An 18,068-nucleotide genomic window follows, 5' to 3' on the forward strand; every position below is an offset into this window, starting at 1 on the left:
ATTTTATAGCAGCCACAATTTTAGGGTAGATGAAGTTCTTTAGGAACCTCAGAGTGAAAATAAATCTTTAAGCAACATCACACCAAATCAATTTATGAGAAAGTACCTCCCACCCTTTTCAGTATGATTGGCCAATGAAATCACAGGCTCAAGTGACACCGCTAAGCCCAGTAGGAAGTGCATGGTCTGTTTTCTGCAGAAAGTCTTCATTTTGAAAATCAATTTTTGAACATCAATTTTGAAATCAATGTAGATCACCTTATTAGAGTAGTGATTACTTCCCACTTAGAAAGTTTATTTTTGATTGTTCCATTTTTGCTTACAAGAAAGCCAATATGTCTCACCAAAATATACATTAAAATATTTTTGAATATTTTTGAATGTGCTCTTTGAATCCATATGCATTTGCATATGCAAAACTGTTATGAACTCTAGGTCAAATTAGGCTACTACAGCCTATCAAACCTACCTTGCCCATCATCATGACTTAACTTTCTCAGTCTCACTAAAATCAGTGCTCTAGATTCTTTAGAGGATATTAGGCCAAGACCTGTAAGTTGATATAAAACCAGTAGAATATTCAAGGAATATAGAAACTTTCCTAATCCTTACCATAGGGCCTTGCATCACTCCCATCTGAGCACCACCACCACCTGCTTTCTCATCAAATCCAGTAGCCATCTGAGCAGCAAAGTTCTGCAAAGACAAAAGGAACATAATTTCAGTGAGATGTGGAACACGATGTGATTAGATGGAGAACACTTGTACCATATGAAATATAAGAAGGTCTTTTAAAAGCACAGACCTTTTTTTATATCTGATGGGCAATCTTTGCCATATTACAGAGGGGGAAAATGGGTAAGCTTGCTCTCTTTTTCCATCTTTACTCTCCCTGCAACTCCTGCAGGTGTTTTATTGGGAGATATTTCTGGAAAGAATTTCAGGTAGAGGGAAAAAAAAGGGGGATTGTATTTGGTAATTGATTATTCTACTACAGAAGTGTTTGTTCAATATTATAGAATAGAATAGGGCTGGAAGGTCTTCTAGTCCAGCCCCCTGCTCAGGTAGGCAACCTTGGCTCTTTTATGACTTGTGGACTTCAACTCCCAGAATTCCTGAGCCAGCATGACCTATACCATCTCAGACAAGTGACTGTCTAGCCTCTTTTTAAAAATCTCCAGTGATGTAGCGCCCACAATTTCTGGGGGCAAGCTATTCCACTGGTTAATTGTCCTCACTGTTAAGAAATTTCTCCTTAATTCCAGGTTGCTTCTCTCTTTGATCAGTTTCCAACCACTGTTTCTTATCCTGCCCTCTGGTGCTTTAGTGAACAACATAACCCCCTCGTGTTTGTGGCAGCCCCTCAAATATTGGAATACTGCTATCATGTCTCCCCTATTTCTTCTTTTCTTTAGACTAGCCAAACCCAAGTCCTGCAGCTGTTCTTCATATGTTTTAGTCTCCAGGCCTTTGATCATCTTAGTTGCTCCTCTCTGAATTTTTTCCAAACTCTCAACATCTTTTTTGTGATATGGTGAACATATCACCTGCAGTATTCCAGGTGTGATCTTAGTAGGGTTTTATAAAATGGTACTAATACTTCGCGTGATCTTGATTCTATGCTTCTGATTATACAATCCAGGATTGTATTAGCTTTTTTGGCTGCTGCTGCACACTGCTGGCTCATGTTAAGTGATTGTCCACTACGACTCCAAGGTCTTTCTTACAGTTACTGTTCTTTAAGCCAAGTCTCACCCAATCTGTACTTGTACCTTTGATTTTACGGAAACCCCAATAGTAGAAATGTTTTTTGTCCATAGCCATCACTCACCTGACCATTCTAAAACCTGCCCCCAAATTAAAAACTATTAGATCTTTCTATGCTTTCTTATTCAAGGATTAGACATTACTCTTTTAAATATTTCCCTGTTAAGGAGCTAGAGGATAATCAGTAGATTAAGTAGACATCTTTGGTAATTTCTCTGTCAATGGAAGCAAAGTCAGCAGATCCCAAAGTTAGGAGAGGCCATTTGTATTATCAACTGGACCTTGGTAACACAACTAAACACAGAGGCAATTACGCCTACTGAAATCGATCCGTTAGGGCATATCTAATTCACTGCTGGGCTATCGGTCCAAACTACTGACAAAGGCATTTGGTCTCTAAAGCATGGGTTGTCTTCTTTAAGGGAATTCTTCCCACTTCAGCCAGCCTGCTGAGGGAGCCCATCGAACACTCTAGTATTACAAAGCATTCTGGGTCATGGGGCACACTCTGAATTTACAAAGAACAATGGTCCGCCCCGTTGTGCCCCTCTGTTGACCCGGCAAAAATTAAGAATGCGTTCTTCTATAAAACCAATGCTTCTTTGTGGCGGCCCACAGAAAAATAAACTTAGTAATGATGAATTAGCTATGCTGCAAGGAATTTTGTTCACATTATTATAGATTATGATGATGCTTTTCCCCCCTCTTCAAGCAGTGCAAGGAGCTTTTCAACACAAGGGAACGTTATTCTTTCATGCAGAGAGACTCACAGAGCAAAGCAACAGGAGTGGGTCAAAGGCCTTGTTAGTTGATTAAAACATAATCACGAGTGTTACTTGCTGTTTTGGGTATTTGAAATGGAGGCAACACATTACACAAGTTGTTCTGAATTAAGACTTCTCCATTAGGAATTCTCGAGAGGCAACACAGTGAAAGAGGTATTTACATTTCTTGTGTAACATTCATAGGCAGAAGCTGTGAGAGTAAAACTTTTCCTAAGACAAGAATACTCACTCCACCAGGGCCAGGGTGTCCTGGAGGTCCCGGGGGCCCAGCGGGCCCTGGATTGCCAGGTGTACCAGGTTCACCATCTCTGCCACGAGGACCCGGAACACCCTATGGATGGATAGGAGGGAGGGAGGGAGGGAGGGAGGGAGGGAGGGAGGAAGGAAGGAAGGAAGGAAGGAAGGAAGGAAGGAAGGAAGGAAGGAAGGAAGGAAGGAAGGAAGGAAGAAAGGAAGGAAGATCTTCATGAATATCAGACTGTCCACTCTTAACATTTCACTTATACATCATTTTTAAAAACCACTACTTCTAATGCAGCTTATCTCATAATTATTAATACAGTATTTTATAACTCAAAATGATGCAAAAGAAAGTTCCATTGCATTAAAGATTAATATTAATATTGGTATGTCAATCCTGTGCATATATTATTAGTAATTTTGCTTAGTAATTTGAATTGGCATAGGATAGGATACCATGCCATTAGATTGTGCCAATTCTTAATAGGATTTAGGAAACAGATTGATCTTAGATAAAAGTGTCTTTCATACTCTCTACAAAAAAGAAAAAGTAAAGTATACAGATAGCATCTGGCTCAAATTCAGCTAGTTAAGTTTCATAGATGAATAAAATTATGAGCACAAATGTTCCCATTTCATTACTCTACTACTGAATTCTACCCTACACTATTTGGCTTAAAACTATTGAAACTGTATATTATTATCCAGCTAAATGCAAAAGCTACAAAAGAAAAATACTTCCAGAAGCTTGGCTTCTCACCTTACCTGTCAAAAGACATTTGGTGGCTATATTGTCATGTCTCCCTCACACACATATGCCAATAGATTTTGTGGGGGGAAAGAAAGCATCCAGAATGAAAGAAGGATACAAGTGGAAAATGGCACTGTCCAGATACTGTGCTATCCATACAAGTCTACTAATTTGGAGGTCTTGTTCTATTGCAGAATTGTTGTTGTTGTTGTTAGCTGCGAAGTCGTGTCCGACCCATCGCGACCCTATGGACAGCATTCCTCCAGGCCTTCCTGTCCTCTACCATCTTCTGGAGTCCATTTAAGCTCACGCCTACTGCTTCAGTGACTCCATCCAGCCACCTCATTCTCTGTCGTCCCCTTCTTCTATTGCCCTCGATCTTCCCCAGCATTAGGCTCTTCTCCAGGGAGTCCTTCCTTCTCATTAGGTGGCCAAAGTACTTGAGTTTTAGCTTCAGGATCTGGCCTTCTAAAGAGCAGTCAGGATTGATCTCCTCTAGGACTGACCGGTTTGATCGCCTTGCAGTCCAAGGGACTCGCAGGAGTCTTCTCCAGCACCAATGTTCAAAGGCCTCAATTCTTTGGCGCTCAGCCTTTCTTATGGTCCAACTTTCACTACCATACATTGCAACTGGAAAGACCATAGCCTTGACTATACGCACTTTTGTTGACAGGGTGATGTCTCTGCTTTTTAGTGTGCTGTCTAGATTTGCCATGGCTTTCCTCCCGAGGAGCAAGCGTCTTTTAATTTCTTGGCTACAGTCCCCATCTGCAGTGATCTTGGAGCCCAGGAAAATAAAATCTGTCACTACCTCCATTTCTTCCCCATCTATTTGCCAGGAATTGAGAGGGCCAGATGCCATGATCTTGGTTTTCTTAATGTTAAGCTTCAACCCAAGTTTTGCACTCTCCTTCTTCACCTGCAACAAGAGGCTCTTTAGTTCTTCTTCACTTTCTGCCATTAGAGTGGTATCATCTGCGTATCTTAGGTTGTTGATATTTCTTCCGGCAATCTTAATTCCAACTTTTGATTCATCTAGCCCTGCCTTTCTCATGATGTGCTCTGCATATAAGTTAAATAGGCAGGGCGACAGTATACAGCCTTGTCGGACTCCTTTCCCAATTTTGAACCAATCAGTGGTTCCGTGTCCAGTTCTCACTGTTGCTTCTTGACCCGCATATAGGTTTCTCAAGAGACAAATAAGATGGTCTGGTACTCCCATCTCTTTAAGAACTTGCCACAGTTTGTTATGATCCACACAATCAAAGGCTTTAGCATAGTCAATGAAGCAGAAGTAGATGTTTTTCTGGAACTCCCTAGCTTTCTCCATGATCCAGCGTATGTTGGCAATTTGATCTCTAGTTCCTCTGCCTCTTCGAAATCCTGCCTGCACTTCTGGTAGTTCTCGATCCACATACTGCTGAAGTCTAGCTTGTAGGATTTTAAGCATGACTTTACTAGCATGAGAAATGAGTGCAATGGTGCGATAGTTTGAACATTCTTTGGCACTGCCTTTCTTAGGAATTGGAATGTAAACTGATCTTTTCCAATCCTGTGGCCACTGTTGAGTTTTCCAAATTTGCTGGCAAATTGAGTGTAGCACTTTTACTGCATTGTCTTTTAAGATTTTGAATAGCTCAGCTGGAATACTGTCACCTCCACTAGCTTTGTTGTTGCTCAGCTTTTCTAAGGCCCACTTCACTTCACATTCTAGGATGTCTGGCTCGAGGTCAGTGACCACCTCATTGTGATTATCAGGGACGTTAAGCTCATTCTTGTATAGTTCTTCTGTGTAATTTTGCCACCTCTTCTTAATCTCTTCTGCCTCTGTTAGGTCCCTGCCATTTTGGTCCTTTATCATGCCCATTTTTGCATTAAACGTTCCCTTCATTTCTCCAATTTTCTTGAAAAGATCTCTGGTCCTCCCTATTCTATTGTTTTCTTCTATTTCTTTGCACTGTTCATTTAAGAAGGCATTCTTATCTCTTCTAGCTATTCTCTGGAATTCTGCATTCAATTGGGTGTATCTTTCTTTTTCTCCCTTGCCTTTCGCTTCCCTCCTTTCCTCAGCTATTTGCAAAGCTTCCTCAGACAGCCATTTTGCTTTCTTGCATTTCTTTTTCTTTGGGATGGTTTTGGTTGCTACCTCTTGTACAATGTCACGAACCTCTGTCCATAGTTCTTCAGGCACTCTGTCTATCAGATCTAATTCCTTAAATCTATTTGTCACCTCTACTGTATATTCAACAGGGATATGATTTAATTCATACCTGACTGGCCTAGTGCTTTTCCCTACTTTCTTCAGTTTAAGCCTAAACTTTGCAAGGAGAAGCTCATGGTCTGAGCCACAGTCAGCTCCTGGTCTTGTTTTTACTGACTGTATAGAGCTTCTCCATCTTTGGCTGCAGAGCATATAGTCAATCTGATTTCTGTGTTGACCATCTGGTGATGTCCATGTGTAGAGCCGTCTCTTGGGTTGTTGGAAAAGAGTGTTTGCTATGACCATCGTATTCTCTTGACAGAATTCTATCAGCCTGTGCCCTGCTTCATTTTGCACTCCAAGGCCAAACTTGCCTGTTATTCCAGTTATCTTTTGGCTTCCTACTTTAGCATTCCAATCCCCCATGATGATAAGAACATCATTTTTTGGTGTTAGTTCTATAAGGTGCTGTAGTGCTTCATAGAACTGGTCAATTTCATCCTCTTCAGCACTGGTGGTTGGGGCATAGACTTGGACTACTGTGATATTGAATGGTTTGCCTTGGATTCGAACTGAGATCATTCTGTCATTTTGAGGATTGTATCCCAGTATTGCTTTTCCTACTCTTTTATTGACTATGAAGGCTACTCCATTTCTTCTGAAGGATTCTTGCCCACAGTAGTATACCTGATGGTCATCTGAATTAAATTCACCCATTCCTGTCCATTTTAGTTCGCTGATACCTAAGATGTCAATGTTCAGTCTTGTCATCTCTTGTTTGACCACGTCCAGTTTTCCTTGATTCATGGATCTTACATTCCAGGTTCCTATGGAGAAAAAATCTTTGCAGCATCGGACTTTCCTTTCACCACCAGACACATCCACAGCTGAGCGTCCTTTCGGCTTTGGCCCAGTCGCTTCATTCTTTCTGGCGCTACTAGTACTAGCCCTCTGCTCTTCCCCAGTAGCATATTGGACGCCTTCCGACCTGAGGGGCTCATCTTCCAGCGTCATATCGTTTTGCCTTTTGGTACTGTCCATAGGGTTTTCATGGCAAAGATACTGGAGTGGGTTGCCATTTCCTTCTCCAGTGGATCACGTTTTGTCAGAACTCTCTGCTATGACCTGTCCGTCTTGGGTGGCCCTGCACGGCATAGCTCATAGCTTCATTGAATTACACAAGCCCCTTCGCCACGACAAGGCAGTAATCCATGAAGGGATGGGGACTATTGCAGAATAGTCATTGGTAATTATCTCAAGTGATAAATGTTGGAGATCAAGAAACATTTCAATACCGTGCTCCCTGCAATCCTAAAATAGCTTATCCTGGGCCACCAAAATGTCATTGCACTGTGAGCACTGAAAGCAGAATTCAATCGTCAGTACAACTTGGATGCTGAATGCAGTGATGTATGTATGCATGGGAGAGGCTTAGCTACACACAGCCAAATGCCTTGGGCTGGTTCAGTAAATCAACAATTCTGCAGGTAAGGGAGGTGTCTAGAAGTACATTCGGTCAGGTTATTAATCCCTCATCTTACACCCAATCATGACTTAAGTGATCTTCTTCCACACTTCTTGTGATGTGTATGACTTCAATATGAACTCCAAGATTTAATGCTGATGGACCTGCCTTGAGGGTTTGACGGATTACTGCTGCAAAAAAATATTAATTTGACATAGAGAATGGTATTCTACAACTACAGCACTAGACACCCTGAATTGGATGCAAACTCCACTTTGCTTAGAACTTACTCTGAGTTAAGTATAAATAGACTTGCAGCCTGTTTAGTTTATTAAATACCACACAGGTATAGTTGGTCTTACCTTTTCTCCTTTTTCTCCACGTTCTCCCCTTGGTCCTTGTTCACCTGAAGGTCCCTGCAGAAGGTAATGAGAGCATTAATAACCCTTTTTTAAAACAAAAACCCTCTTTTTTCAATACATGTAAATAAGATAGCAGAATACGCCACTACCTGTGGTCCAGGAGGGCCTTTTGGTCCTACAACCTAAACCAAAAGAGAGAGAAGAAAAAGAAGAAAATATACAGAAAATCACTTCAGTCAAATATATATTTCGTACAATCAGGGTTTAAGGAAAATTAGAAAGGGATGCATTAAATTTGAAACTTACATTCTTGATATCACCAGGTTCTCCCTTTTGACCCTGCTAGATCAAAAATGTGTAAAATTAGGGGTGGGAACCAAACCAAACATCCCAAGCCAGTCAATTAGTGCATCTTGAACTCCGAGTCTACATTTTTAACTTTATAACACTACAGCAATAGATAGCCTGTGGGAACTGTAGGTTTCAAAGTGTTAGAGAGTATCTAACCTCCAAGTTTTGCAACTACGTTAAGCATAATTTTACCTAAAACATGAACAGACTTTAGTCAGTAAAATATTCATCTGGCTGGAGCAAAGCAATTATTTCATCAATTTCAATAGGAGGCTGTCAGATTGCTATTCATATTCATTGCCAGATTCTGTCATAATTCATGATAACTATCTATTGCATCGTTTGGTTCTGAAGAACTGTCTTCTCCCTCAGGCTGAAGTCGAAGCCCAAAAGAATGTGTAGCCACAACAGTGTTTTTTATAGCATCTCATTCTGCAGAAATTAGCTTTTGGGGGACTCAGTGATAAGTAATACTACACTTCTTTTTTTAAGCAGATCAACAGAAGTTATGAATGAATTAATAACGCTGCCAATTGAACAGCAATCAATGATGCAAGTCCCTGTTGCACTTCTCACATAGCTGGCAAACCTTGGGGGTGCTAACAGACAATGGTGATTATTAATAGTGTTTAGTTGTCTCACCTTGGGACCAGGTTGCCCTGTTAAGAATGAAAGAGGGAGAGAGAGAGAAAAGAAGAAAACATCAGAACTGTTTTGAAAATAGAACTATATATGAAACTTTGAGTACACAAATGTCCTCAGTCTGTTCATTCATGAAGCATGTGACAACACGGAGAGGAACATAGGGCAACCTGTAACTAAACCAAGGAAACAGACAGGAGATCTTCGTTATTTCAGTGCTTGCCCTATTTTAAATCATGGCTCTGTGGGAGATAATGATGTCCCAGGAATACAAGGGGCAGAGGATGTTTTTTTTTACATTGGGAATGTAAAGTAACAAAACAAGCAAGCACAGAGAGAATAATAGTGTTGTGAATAATTCATTGCAAGCCATGCTAAAGCAGGCTAGCTAACTTTAATTCCATTTTGCCCACAGGAATTGCAGCAGTTCAGGTTTATCAAAGCAATGTTGTCTGTTTTAAGACTGTATTCATTTAGAACTCTCTTTCCAGGTAAATTTGCATAGAATGGAAGGAGAGAACTGAGAATCCCACTGACTGGAGGAAGTTGGGATTTCCAAAATGGGACTACTTGTTTAAAAGCAGCTTCCCGACAAAATAATAATAAAAATATTAGTGAAACTCATCGCCATTAAACATAGTTAGATCAATTAAATAAGCAAACAATAGCTTTGGGGGAGAAGTGTAGGCTTTTTAAAAAAACACAAAAAAACAGATACATGAGGCAAAACACAGAGGTTAAAAGCCACAATCAGCTTAATTGCAAAAAACAATACACAGAAAAACCACGGTTAACTTTTGCAGGTCTCAACCCTTTACTTCTCCTGGCAGTCTCCCTGTTATTCTGCTTCTGGAGGCTTCCCTTTTAATTAGCGGAGCCTCAGACAGCCAGAAGAGGGGAAAGGGTTAAAAAAGGCCACTTCTAGTTGCAACAATTCCTCATGTTAAGAAGGGGGTGGGGGTGGGGAAACTACTTTTGAAACTGAAAAATGGTGGATGTTTTCCTGACATTGCTCTGGAAAAGAGGACCTCAAGGCAGCACAAGGTGAGGCAGGGAAGCATTATAAATCATCTCCCAAACTTGAGGTATGAAAGTTAGGTCATTCTTGTGAAGTTCACGCAAGGGGAAAGGTTGACCTCTTGTTGCTGAGGCCTCTTCCCCCACTCCCTCAATTAATGAACCAGAAATTCCTTAAGGGACTTTAAGGCTCCAGAGAGATTTAACCTATGGGAGGAGCCAGAGCTGTCTACTAGGCAGGTGTGCATGTGGAGTGCAAAAAGTAAAAAAATGGCCGCTGTGATCATTCTATCAAAATTATCTTGACTTTTTTTTAAGCGTACCCTCGTAGATTTCCTGAGGCTGAACCATATACATTTTCTGCTCTGATCCTGATCGTAAACACATTTCTCCAAAAGGAGAACTGCTATCTATTTCTACTGTATCTCTTGAGTGATGTGCTCAGTGACTCCAAAATTACTCCAGGATTTTACACCCTTCCAAACAATGCTAGCCTTCAGTAGGAGTGCTGTACTGTTCCTCATACTTGACCCTTACATATATATATATATATTTATGCAACTTTGATTGGCATACTAAGTGAAAAGCTGTTATAGCATAAGGCAACGGGTACCGTTTAGAAAATATGTGCCAATTACACAGAGGCATTAATAGGATGTAAAAGATTAGCTGCTAACACTCCTTCAGTTTTATTGAACACGGGTACACTAATAATACTTTATTAGTGTTTTTTAATAAAACTATATAAATATGCATTCAGTAGCAGCATCACTTTTTAATGGTAGCCACAAGCTGCAATTTCTGCACATCATTAAATTTAGATATTAGGAATGAGATTCCTTGTGCTTCAAAAAACCCATGGTAAAGGTTTTGCCATCTGATGATGCCTGATACTAATACCCGATTAGTCTTTTCCATTTTCATAGTACTGTAAAAAAAGAATTTCCCATTCTCTAGGTCACCCTGTAAATTCTGACACAGAAATCACAGTTCAACATTGTGTACTGGAAGATATATTTAGCATTATGAAGCTTCTTCCCACTTCCTCAATGTTTTACGTGCCCAGCAAGCAACAGTAAATACAATTGGGCATAGAAAAAGTTGGTGCAGGAGTTGTTAAAAACCTTCTATTTACTGGGGAAAACTTTTGAAATTTCTAGAAATGTGTCTCGCTCTAAAATGCCTGTACTTTTAATGGACTGGTTGGCTGCCTTAGACAAGTTAATAGTTGGTCAACAGTTCTTCCCATCTCCTCCTGTCATACATTCATGGTTCAACTAATTCATCTCTTCTATGTCATAAACACAGTTTGAGGAATTGTGAGAAGTAGCCTTTTGCAGCAATTGCCTTTCATGGATGCGAAAACATCTGAGAGTCACATCCATGGCTGCTGTTAAATCTTTCTTCTTTTAGTGCTATTATCTCTCAGGTAATTTATTTATATGAAATAGAAATAAATAAATTACAACCACTGGTGGTGGACTGATCAGTTGGACATATAGAGCAACATTCTCCGAAGGGTATCTCAGGCCTGGGACAGTCTTTCATTTCTTCGCAGAGAATATCGTCGCAGAGGACAATGCCAGTGTCACAAACACAGATCTGGCAGGGTATGGGTTTCCACACATCTTTATCACTATATGTCTGCCCATCGTGTACACAGCTGCCTGCCTCCCCTGTGCCAGAAGGAAAGGGAAAGGAGAAAGCAGGTTAAAGAGACAAACGCAGCAGGAATCAAGAGCGAAAGAAATAGCAGCATTTGTCCCAGCGATCCAACATTGCCCTTCATTATTCCCAACCTGCCCCATTCAAGAACATCTCATCAACTTCCCACAGATTACAACAAGGGCATTTTGCTATTCCCAAATAGAGGGAAAAGGCCTTGGGTTGGCCGTTCCCAATCCCATCCCCACCTCCACATCAATAGAACCCGTACATTTATCTCAGGGTTCCTCACAACAAGGATGATAACAATACTGGCTTGGGAGTCTAAGTAAACTCCAAAAATCTCATGCCAGTGTAGGGATTATCATAGAATTGTAGACCTGGAAGGATCATGAGGAACATCTGTCCAATCTTCAGCGATGTGCAGGGTAACCAATTTAAACCATCCAAGGTAGGTAGCTCTCCAGCCTTTAAAAAAAACCCAGAGATGGAGAATCCAGAACCCCCAGGGTAGACTGTTCCACTGATGCATAGGTTTTACTGTCAGGAAATATTTAAAATAAATCTAGGTAGCAGCAGTTTACGGCCATTATTTTTGATTCTAATTTCTATAGCTGTGGAAAACAGTCTTGAACACTTTCCTTTAGCTTCCCTTCATGTACCTGAACATGGCTATCGTGACTCTTCTCAGTCTCTGCTTCTCCAGGCTGAACATCCCAAGTTCCTTCCGTATATCCTCTAGGAAATGTCTTACAAATGCCTGTGTCATCATTTCTGTCATTTGAATCCCCTTCTGGAAATGTAGCACCCAGAATCCTAGATAGTACCCCAGCTGTGATCTTAGAAGTGCTGAATAAATACAGTATCTTTTAGGGTTCCTTCCTACCAAATATGTGGGCTCAAGACACTTAGCACATTACATTTTTTTCATTTATCCTCACCATCAGTTATATGAATTGTGCTAGGATGCTATAGGTAGCTGAGGGAGTAGAAGGAAAAATTTCCCCAACTCAAAAGAGGCCACCTGAGGGGTACAAAACATTCCAGAGGCACATCAGTCCATTTGTTCTACTCTCACTCTTCAACACACACACACACACACACACACACACACACACACACACACACACACACACGAGGGCGTGGGAATCCTTCCTTCCTGTATATTAGGGAATTGTGTATAACCATCCCAATCCCACCCACCCCTTCTTCTCCCCAAAACTTTTATCAACTTTCCCTTCTAATCCTTACAAAATCAAAGGCAAGAGGCAAGACAATGCTTACTTGTGAAGTAATGGCTTGGGTAATAGCTACCTGCAAGGTAAGAGCCAGGATAATAATTACTTGCAAAGTAATAAGTAGGGTAGTAGGTATTTGTGAGATAAAGGTTAGGGCATTAGTTACTTCTGCTGCAGGATAATGCCTACTCGTATGCAATAGTATGTATTACCCAGTGATAGTTATAAGGTAATTAGAGTAATAGATCCCTGTAAGATATTGCTAGAGTATTAGTTACTTCCAGGGTAAGAGCTAAAATAGCAATTACTTGCCCAAGATTGTTCCTGCATTGTCTTTATTACTTCTTGCTGCATCAAACATATTTTGCTTGCTATATATTATCTCTTGGGTACAGTGATACCAACTTCATAAAAAATACCTGGCAATCCTAAAGACTTGACCACAGGTGTGTAAGTTATCTTTAAATCTTAGCTCAACTGTAGTAGTTTCCCCCCTCCTTCTACCAAGAATGCTGAGCTGGAGTTCCCTCAATCTGCATTCAGCAGACTTTTCCATTTGGCAAACTATCATTCATGACCAAGCATAGTCTCACGTTCCATGGTGGTTTGATGAGCCACTTGGCTGAAATGACAGCATTTCTGGTGGAAGAGATTTAGGGCTTAAGAACAGTTACATCGGGCCACATAACTGACTCACTTTGCAACCCCTAGCACTAATTCTTGGCTACAATGGGGAAGGGAGGATATTAGAGGCCACCCAATTTGTTCCAATCCGTTTCAACCTGCAGCTAAGAATCACTAATTGATAACTCTAAGGAAGAGTATAACATCCAGTGGTCTTTCTTTTAGGCAACAGAAGACCAAACTAATGTCAGATCAGTGAAAGATATGGCAGATGGAGAGTGGTGGGAGAGTTCAAACCAGAAGGCAGAAGAAGAAAGACTTTGGAGCTCTAATCTAAACATCAGATTAACTCCACTTCTTATTCTCTTCCCCCCACTGCCCCACCCTTCCTTATTTTAGTGAAATAGAAATTGTGCTTCATAGGGAAAGGATCAGAAAAAACAAGTACATGAAAAATGTGCCTCATTTGCACTTGCATCTCTTCCCCCCCCCCTTTAACTTCTTAGCAAAAGCCTGACAGCAGCAGCAATATGACAGGGGGGCTATTGTGCACAAGTCAGCAGAGCCAGTTGGAGCCCAAGGGACCCTCCACTCATGAATGGACCTTTTCTCAAATGCACACAGAGTGCAATTCACATTGCTCCAGTAGGGACTACTTTAAATAAACATGGGCAGCTTTTCAGCATCTGGAAGCTATTGCTGCTCAAGGCAAATAAACCTGCACAGAGCAAGGATTCAGCTTACTCCCTAACCTGGGAGAACACTTGGGAAAAAAAACCAGTGTGTAAAAAAAAAATGAGACTCTCCAAATAAGCACCAGGATTAAAGTAACTAAAAACTTTCCCCTTCGCGACAATATGAAAATATGCTTTTTTAAAAAAAAAAAAGCGACAATATGAAAATATGCTTTTTTTAAAAAAAAACAATTAAATGGTATTTTCTGATGAACACTTTGCTTCTCCAGCATGTTTCTGAATCTCCAAGCCATCATCCTTTCAATGATGTGACAAAAGATGCAAAACCTAGAAAGTCTACACTTACCACTCTGCAGACCAGCTGATTAATAGGAGAAAGAGCACCTGGTTACAATTGGGAATTACAAATCATCTCCCAAGATTCAGAGTTTTTCCAGGCTACTTTCAGCATGCAATTGCCTTGCTTGGTTCACTGAAAGCTTGTGCCTCTAAATAAAGTGTGTTATTCAGAAAAAGTGCCACTCCTGACTCCTGGAGTTTTTTTGCCACCATAGACTGGCACAGTTTTCCTATACTGTTCTTCACTTGTAGCCCTCCCATATTTTCATAAGGGATCGGTTTTTTGTTGTTAGAAGCAGAGAATAGAATAGCAATACCTTTTGATCAGTAGGGCTAAGCACCTAGGTCAATTCCCCTTTTTTGACCCACCCTGAGGCAAGGGCTCTTTCTCTTACCAACTCAGAAGACTCAACTGCAGAGATTATAGCGTATTAATAATAAAAAAAAGAACTTGACTCCTTTTCTTTGGGATTTTGCACTGGGAAAAAGCAAAGCCTGAGATCAGGAGCAAAAAAAAAAGGAAATTCCACCTCACCTCACTTTCATGATATAATCCCCACAACTGATTTACAGTCTGGAGAATTATGGAGGAAAGGGTGGAATTCAAACAGGAAAAAAAAACCTGCCCCAAATACAGGTTTCTACCTATTCAAGTTTCCCTCTTCCACTTTTGAATAATACTGCAAACAACAAAAGCTCTCCCAGTGAGCGGCAGAAAAGAGAGATAACCTGCCTTTGATTTTGTAAGGATTAGAAGGGAAAGTTGATAAAAGTTTTGGGGAGAAGAAGGGGTGGGTGGGATTGGGATGGTTATACACAATTCCCTAATATACAGGAAGGAAGGATTCCCACGCCCTCGTGTGTGTGTGTGTGTGTGTGTGTGTGTGTGTGTTGAAGAGTGAGAGTAGAACAAATGGACTGATGTGCCTCTGGAATGTTTTGTACCCCTCAGGTGGCCTCTTTTGAGTTGGGGAAATTTTTCCTTCTACTCCCTCAGCTACCAAAAAAAAAAACTGCTATCAAATTCCCCAGGAACTCCATCTGCACCTTACTCCGCATCCTTAACTGAACTAGGGGAGGGACATTTTATGCATAAAGATCTTTCTTTGTGATTCCCCCCCCACACACACACACAAAATCTTCCTGCTATGTTCTCTTTTGTCCGAATCCCTCCTATGAGAGCCCCTGTACAAATCAGTTCAGTTAACTCTTTCATTCCGCCAAGAGGTTGGAGGGGTCATTTATCCTGTGCGAGTTGAGAATATGACTTTTTTTTTACCACACCGTTTTCTTTTCTGGAGATCTTTAGATGAAGGCATATAACAATTTAATCACTTATAATAATAATAATAATAATAACCTTATCCCCAGCTCACCCCACTCACTGCCGGAAGGCCCAGAGAAGAAATGGTACAGCGCTTGAATCAGATTGTGCTAAGTGCAGCTCTTGTTTTTGAGTAGCCAAGCATTACAAAGAACAGATTGGGATTTCAGACTAATTGTGAGGATGCAACAGCATCTCTCTGCAGCAGGAAAGAATTTGAGGAGCCAAAAGAAGAGAAACGAGAAGGAGATGGAGGGAGACTAACTCAAAGGAGGAAATTTAATTGTACAAACCCACAAGTGATTTTTTTTTTAAAAAAAGTTTGCTTGTTCTCCTGATTTTTTCCCCCCTCCCCTAATTTATACTTCCCCAACCACTTGCTTTTCACCTGCTTTCTGGAGAAGAAAAAGAGGAAGAAAGGTATAACTTACGTATATCCTCATTCTGACAATGGACAACTGCTAATAAAATTACTTGAGTAGCTGCCAGGAGCACTAGAGTCCTTGAATGCACAAAGCTGAACATGTCTAAATGTTAGACATGCAGGACCTTTGCGTGGATGAGAAAGGAGGAAGAGGAGGAGATGGTGATGGTGGTGGTAGTAGTAGTTCCCCCAGTAGCTACCGAGCCTTCATGCACCCGATCCTCCGTTGTCTTTAACAAACAGCAAGAGAATCCAAAAGTAGCAAAGGCCCAGCAGAAACCCGGCTAACTGCCCAGGGCTCTGGGCTGAAGCACCGCGGCTGATGCTCCCCTCTGCCTTCTAGCAGCCCGTGTATATGCCCAGGTCTCAGACCTCCCCTGCCCCCCAGCTGAGCTGTAACCTGAGCTTTCAGCCTTGTCCCCGAGACCCCTCCTCCTGATCGATCTTCTCAAGTGCAACTCCTGCAGCCAAAAACGGGTGGCAACCAGACGAGAGGGAGGGGTCGCGTGGCCCTCTTTCCTCTCCAGCCCCCGCTCTATACGTAGATACTCATACCACCACCACCACCACCCCCTCCCGCTTCGGCGGCTGGCAGACCTCGTATGAATGAATCTCCATCATCACTCCCCCCCCCCCCCGTCCATCTCTCGCCCTCCAAGAAGCAGCCTTGGCAGAAGAAGAGCGCGCGCCGAGCCGCCGACCTGGGAATCTGGCTGGAGCGCAGCGGCTCAGCTAAGAGAGGCAGAAGGCAAAGAAGAACTTCGGCGTCGCCTTGACTTCCCTTCCTGCAGAGTCAGTCTCCCGCTTTCTTGCATCCGATTTTTCTACAGCTCGGCAATTGAGACTGGACTACTTGACTACTATCCAGATTCTTAAAGCTTGCCTGTACAAAAACGCGCGCAGGATCAGTCCGGTCTGGACGGAGAGCGCTTTGCCCTCCCACCTGTCGCCTGACTGTTAGGCCCGTGGCCTTTTTCCTTTTGGCATTGGGAAAATGCAGTTGCTTCAAAACGGTTTCTTCCTTGTACTCAACAGATTGGAAACTAGAATTAATCTGGATTGATCAATAGTAGTGTTAATATTCTCTTTCCCAAGACCCGTCCATCACGTCCCCTTTTCTTCCCCCCCCCCTCTCAAAACGCTTCAACATCACTTCTTCCCTGGCCTGCTAGATATTTCCCGTTGAAATCCTCCGTTTGCGAATGGTTTCCCAGCTTGGCCCAAGAAATCTCCCCGTTTCTTTCACCACCCCCCGTTTCCCCCTCCCTCTACGGTCACCCTTTCCGCCGCTTTAACGTGAAGGAAAGTGTGGGGGGGGGCGTTTGGCAATAGAGCATTTATGACCCAGATCAACTCTGAATTAACGCTGGGGAAATGGCTCGGGAAGGTGGTCTGAGTTTTGACTACCTCACAGCGATGGATAAGGTGGTTGAGTGGCGCTGCCTGAACTGAGTGGGCGCAAACCACCAAATAGGCAGAATCCTGCCCCCTCCCCCGCCCCTTTCCCCCTGCCCCAATTTCATTCAATTTCTCCCTTTGTGCTGCCACCACGTAGATGTTCTTGGGAAATTATAATATGCTAATTGGGTCTACCAGTACCTTCCCCCTTTGTGATGTATTTCCTATCCTACTCATACACAGCACAGAAGTCCCGCGCCTGCCAGGGCCTACACCTCTTCTTCAAAGCAATACAGGTGCGTCAACCGTGCTTCCCACACACAGCACAGAAGTCCCACACCTGCCAGGGCCTACACCTCTTCTTCAAAGCAACACAGGTGCGTCAACCGTGCTTCCCACACACAGCACAGAAGTCCCACGCCTGCCAGGGCCTACACCTCTTCTTCAAAGCAACACAGGTGCGTCAACCGTGCTTCCCACACACAGCACAGAAGTCCTGTGCCTGCCAGGGCTGACACCTCTTCTTCAAAGCAACACAGGTGCGTCAACCGTGCTTCCCTCAAAGAGCACAGAAGTCCTGTGCCTGCCAGGGCTGACACCTCTTCTTCAAAGCAACACAGGTGTGTCAACCGTGCTTTCCACAAATAGCACAGAAGTCCCGCGCCTATCAGGGCCTACACCTCTTCTTCTAGGCAACACAGGTGCATCAGCTGTGCTTCCCAACACCAGCACACAAACCCTAAATCTGCATCAGCCGACACCTCAACACTACATTGCAGGG

The 18,068-nt window shown here is 42.3% G+C and overlaps 1 protein-coding gene across 1 annotated transcript in view; it reads right to left on the reverse strand.

The window, feature by feature from the left end:
• The window catches only part of COL2A1 (collagen type II alpha 1 chain), a gene marked incomplete at its 5' end in the record, with an annotated part of 88,989 nt that extends 72,999 nt beyond the window's left edge, over positions 1–15,990 (reverse strand). The window contains 8 exons of the mRNA XM_083351587.1: positions 613–696; positions 2,782–2,883; positions 7,571–7,624; positions 7,720–7,752; positions 7,877–7,909; positions 8,564–8,580; positions 11,050–11,256; positions 15,897–15,990. Of these exons, the coding sequence (XP_083207713.1) occupies positions 613–696; positions 2,782–2,883; positions 7,571–7,624; positions 7,720–7,752; positions 7,877–7,909; positions 8,564–8,580; positions 11,050–11,256; positions 15,897–15,990 (624 nt within the window). The remainder of the gene's footprint in view (positions 1–612; positions 697–2,781; positions 2,884–7,570; positions 7,625–7,719; positions 7,753–7,876; positions 7,910–8,563; positions 8,581–11,049; positions 11,257–15,896) is intronic.
• Positions 15,991–18,068: the final 2,078 nt, after the last annotated feature.

Source organism: Vipera ursinii (assembly GCF_947247035.1).
Source record: "Vipera ursinii genome assembly, chromosome: 2".
Lineage (NCBI taxonomy): Eukaryota > Metazoa > Chordata > Lepidosauria > Squamata > Viperidae > Vipera > Vipera ursinii.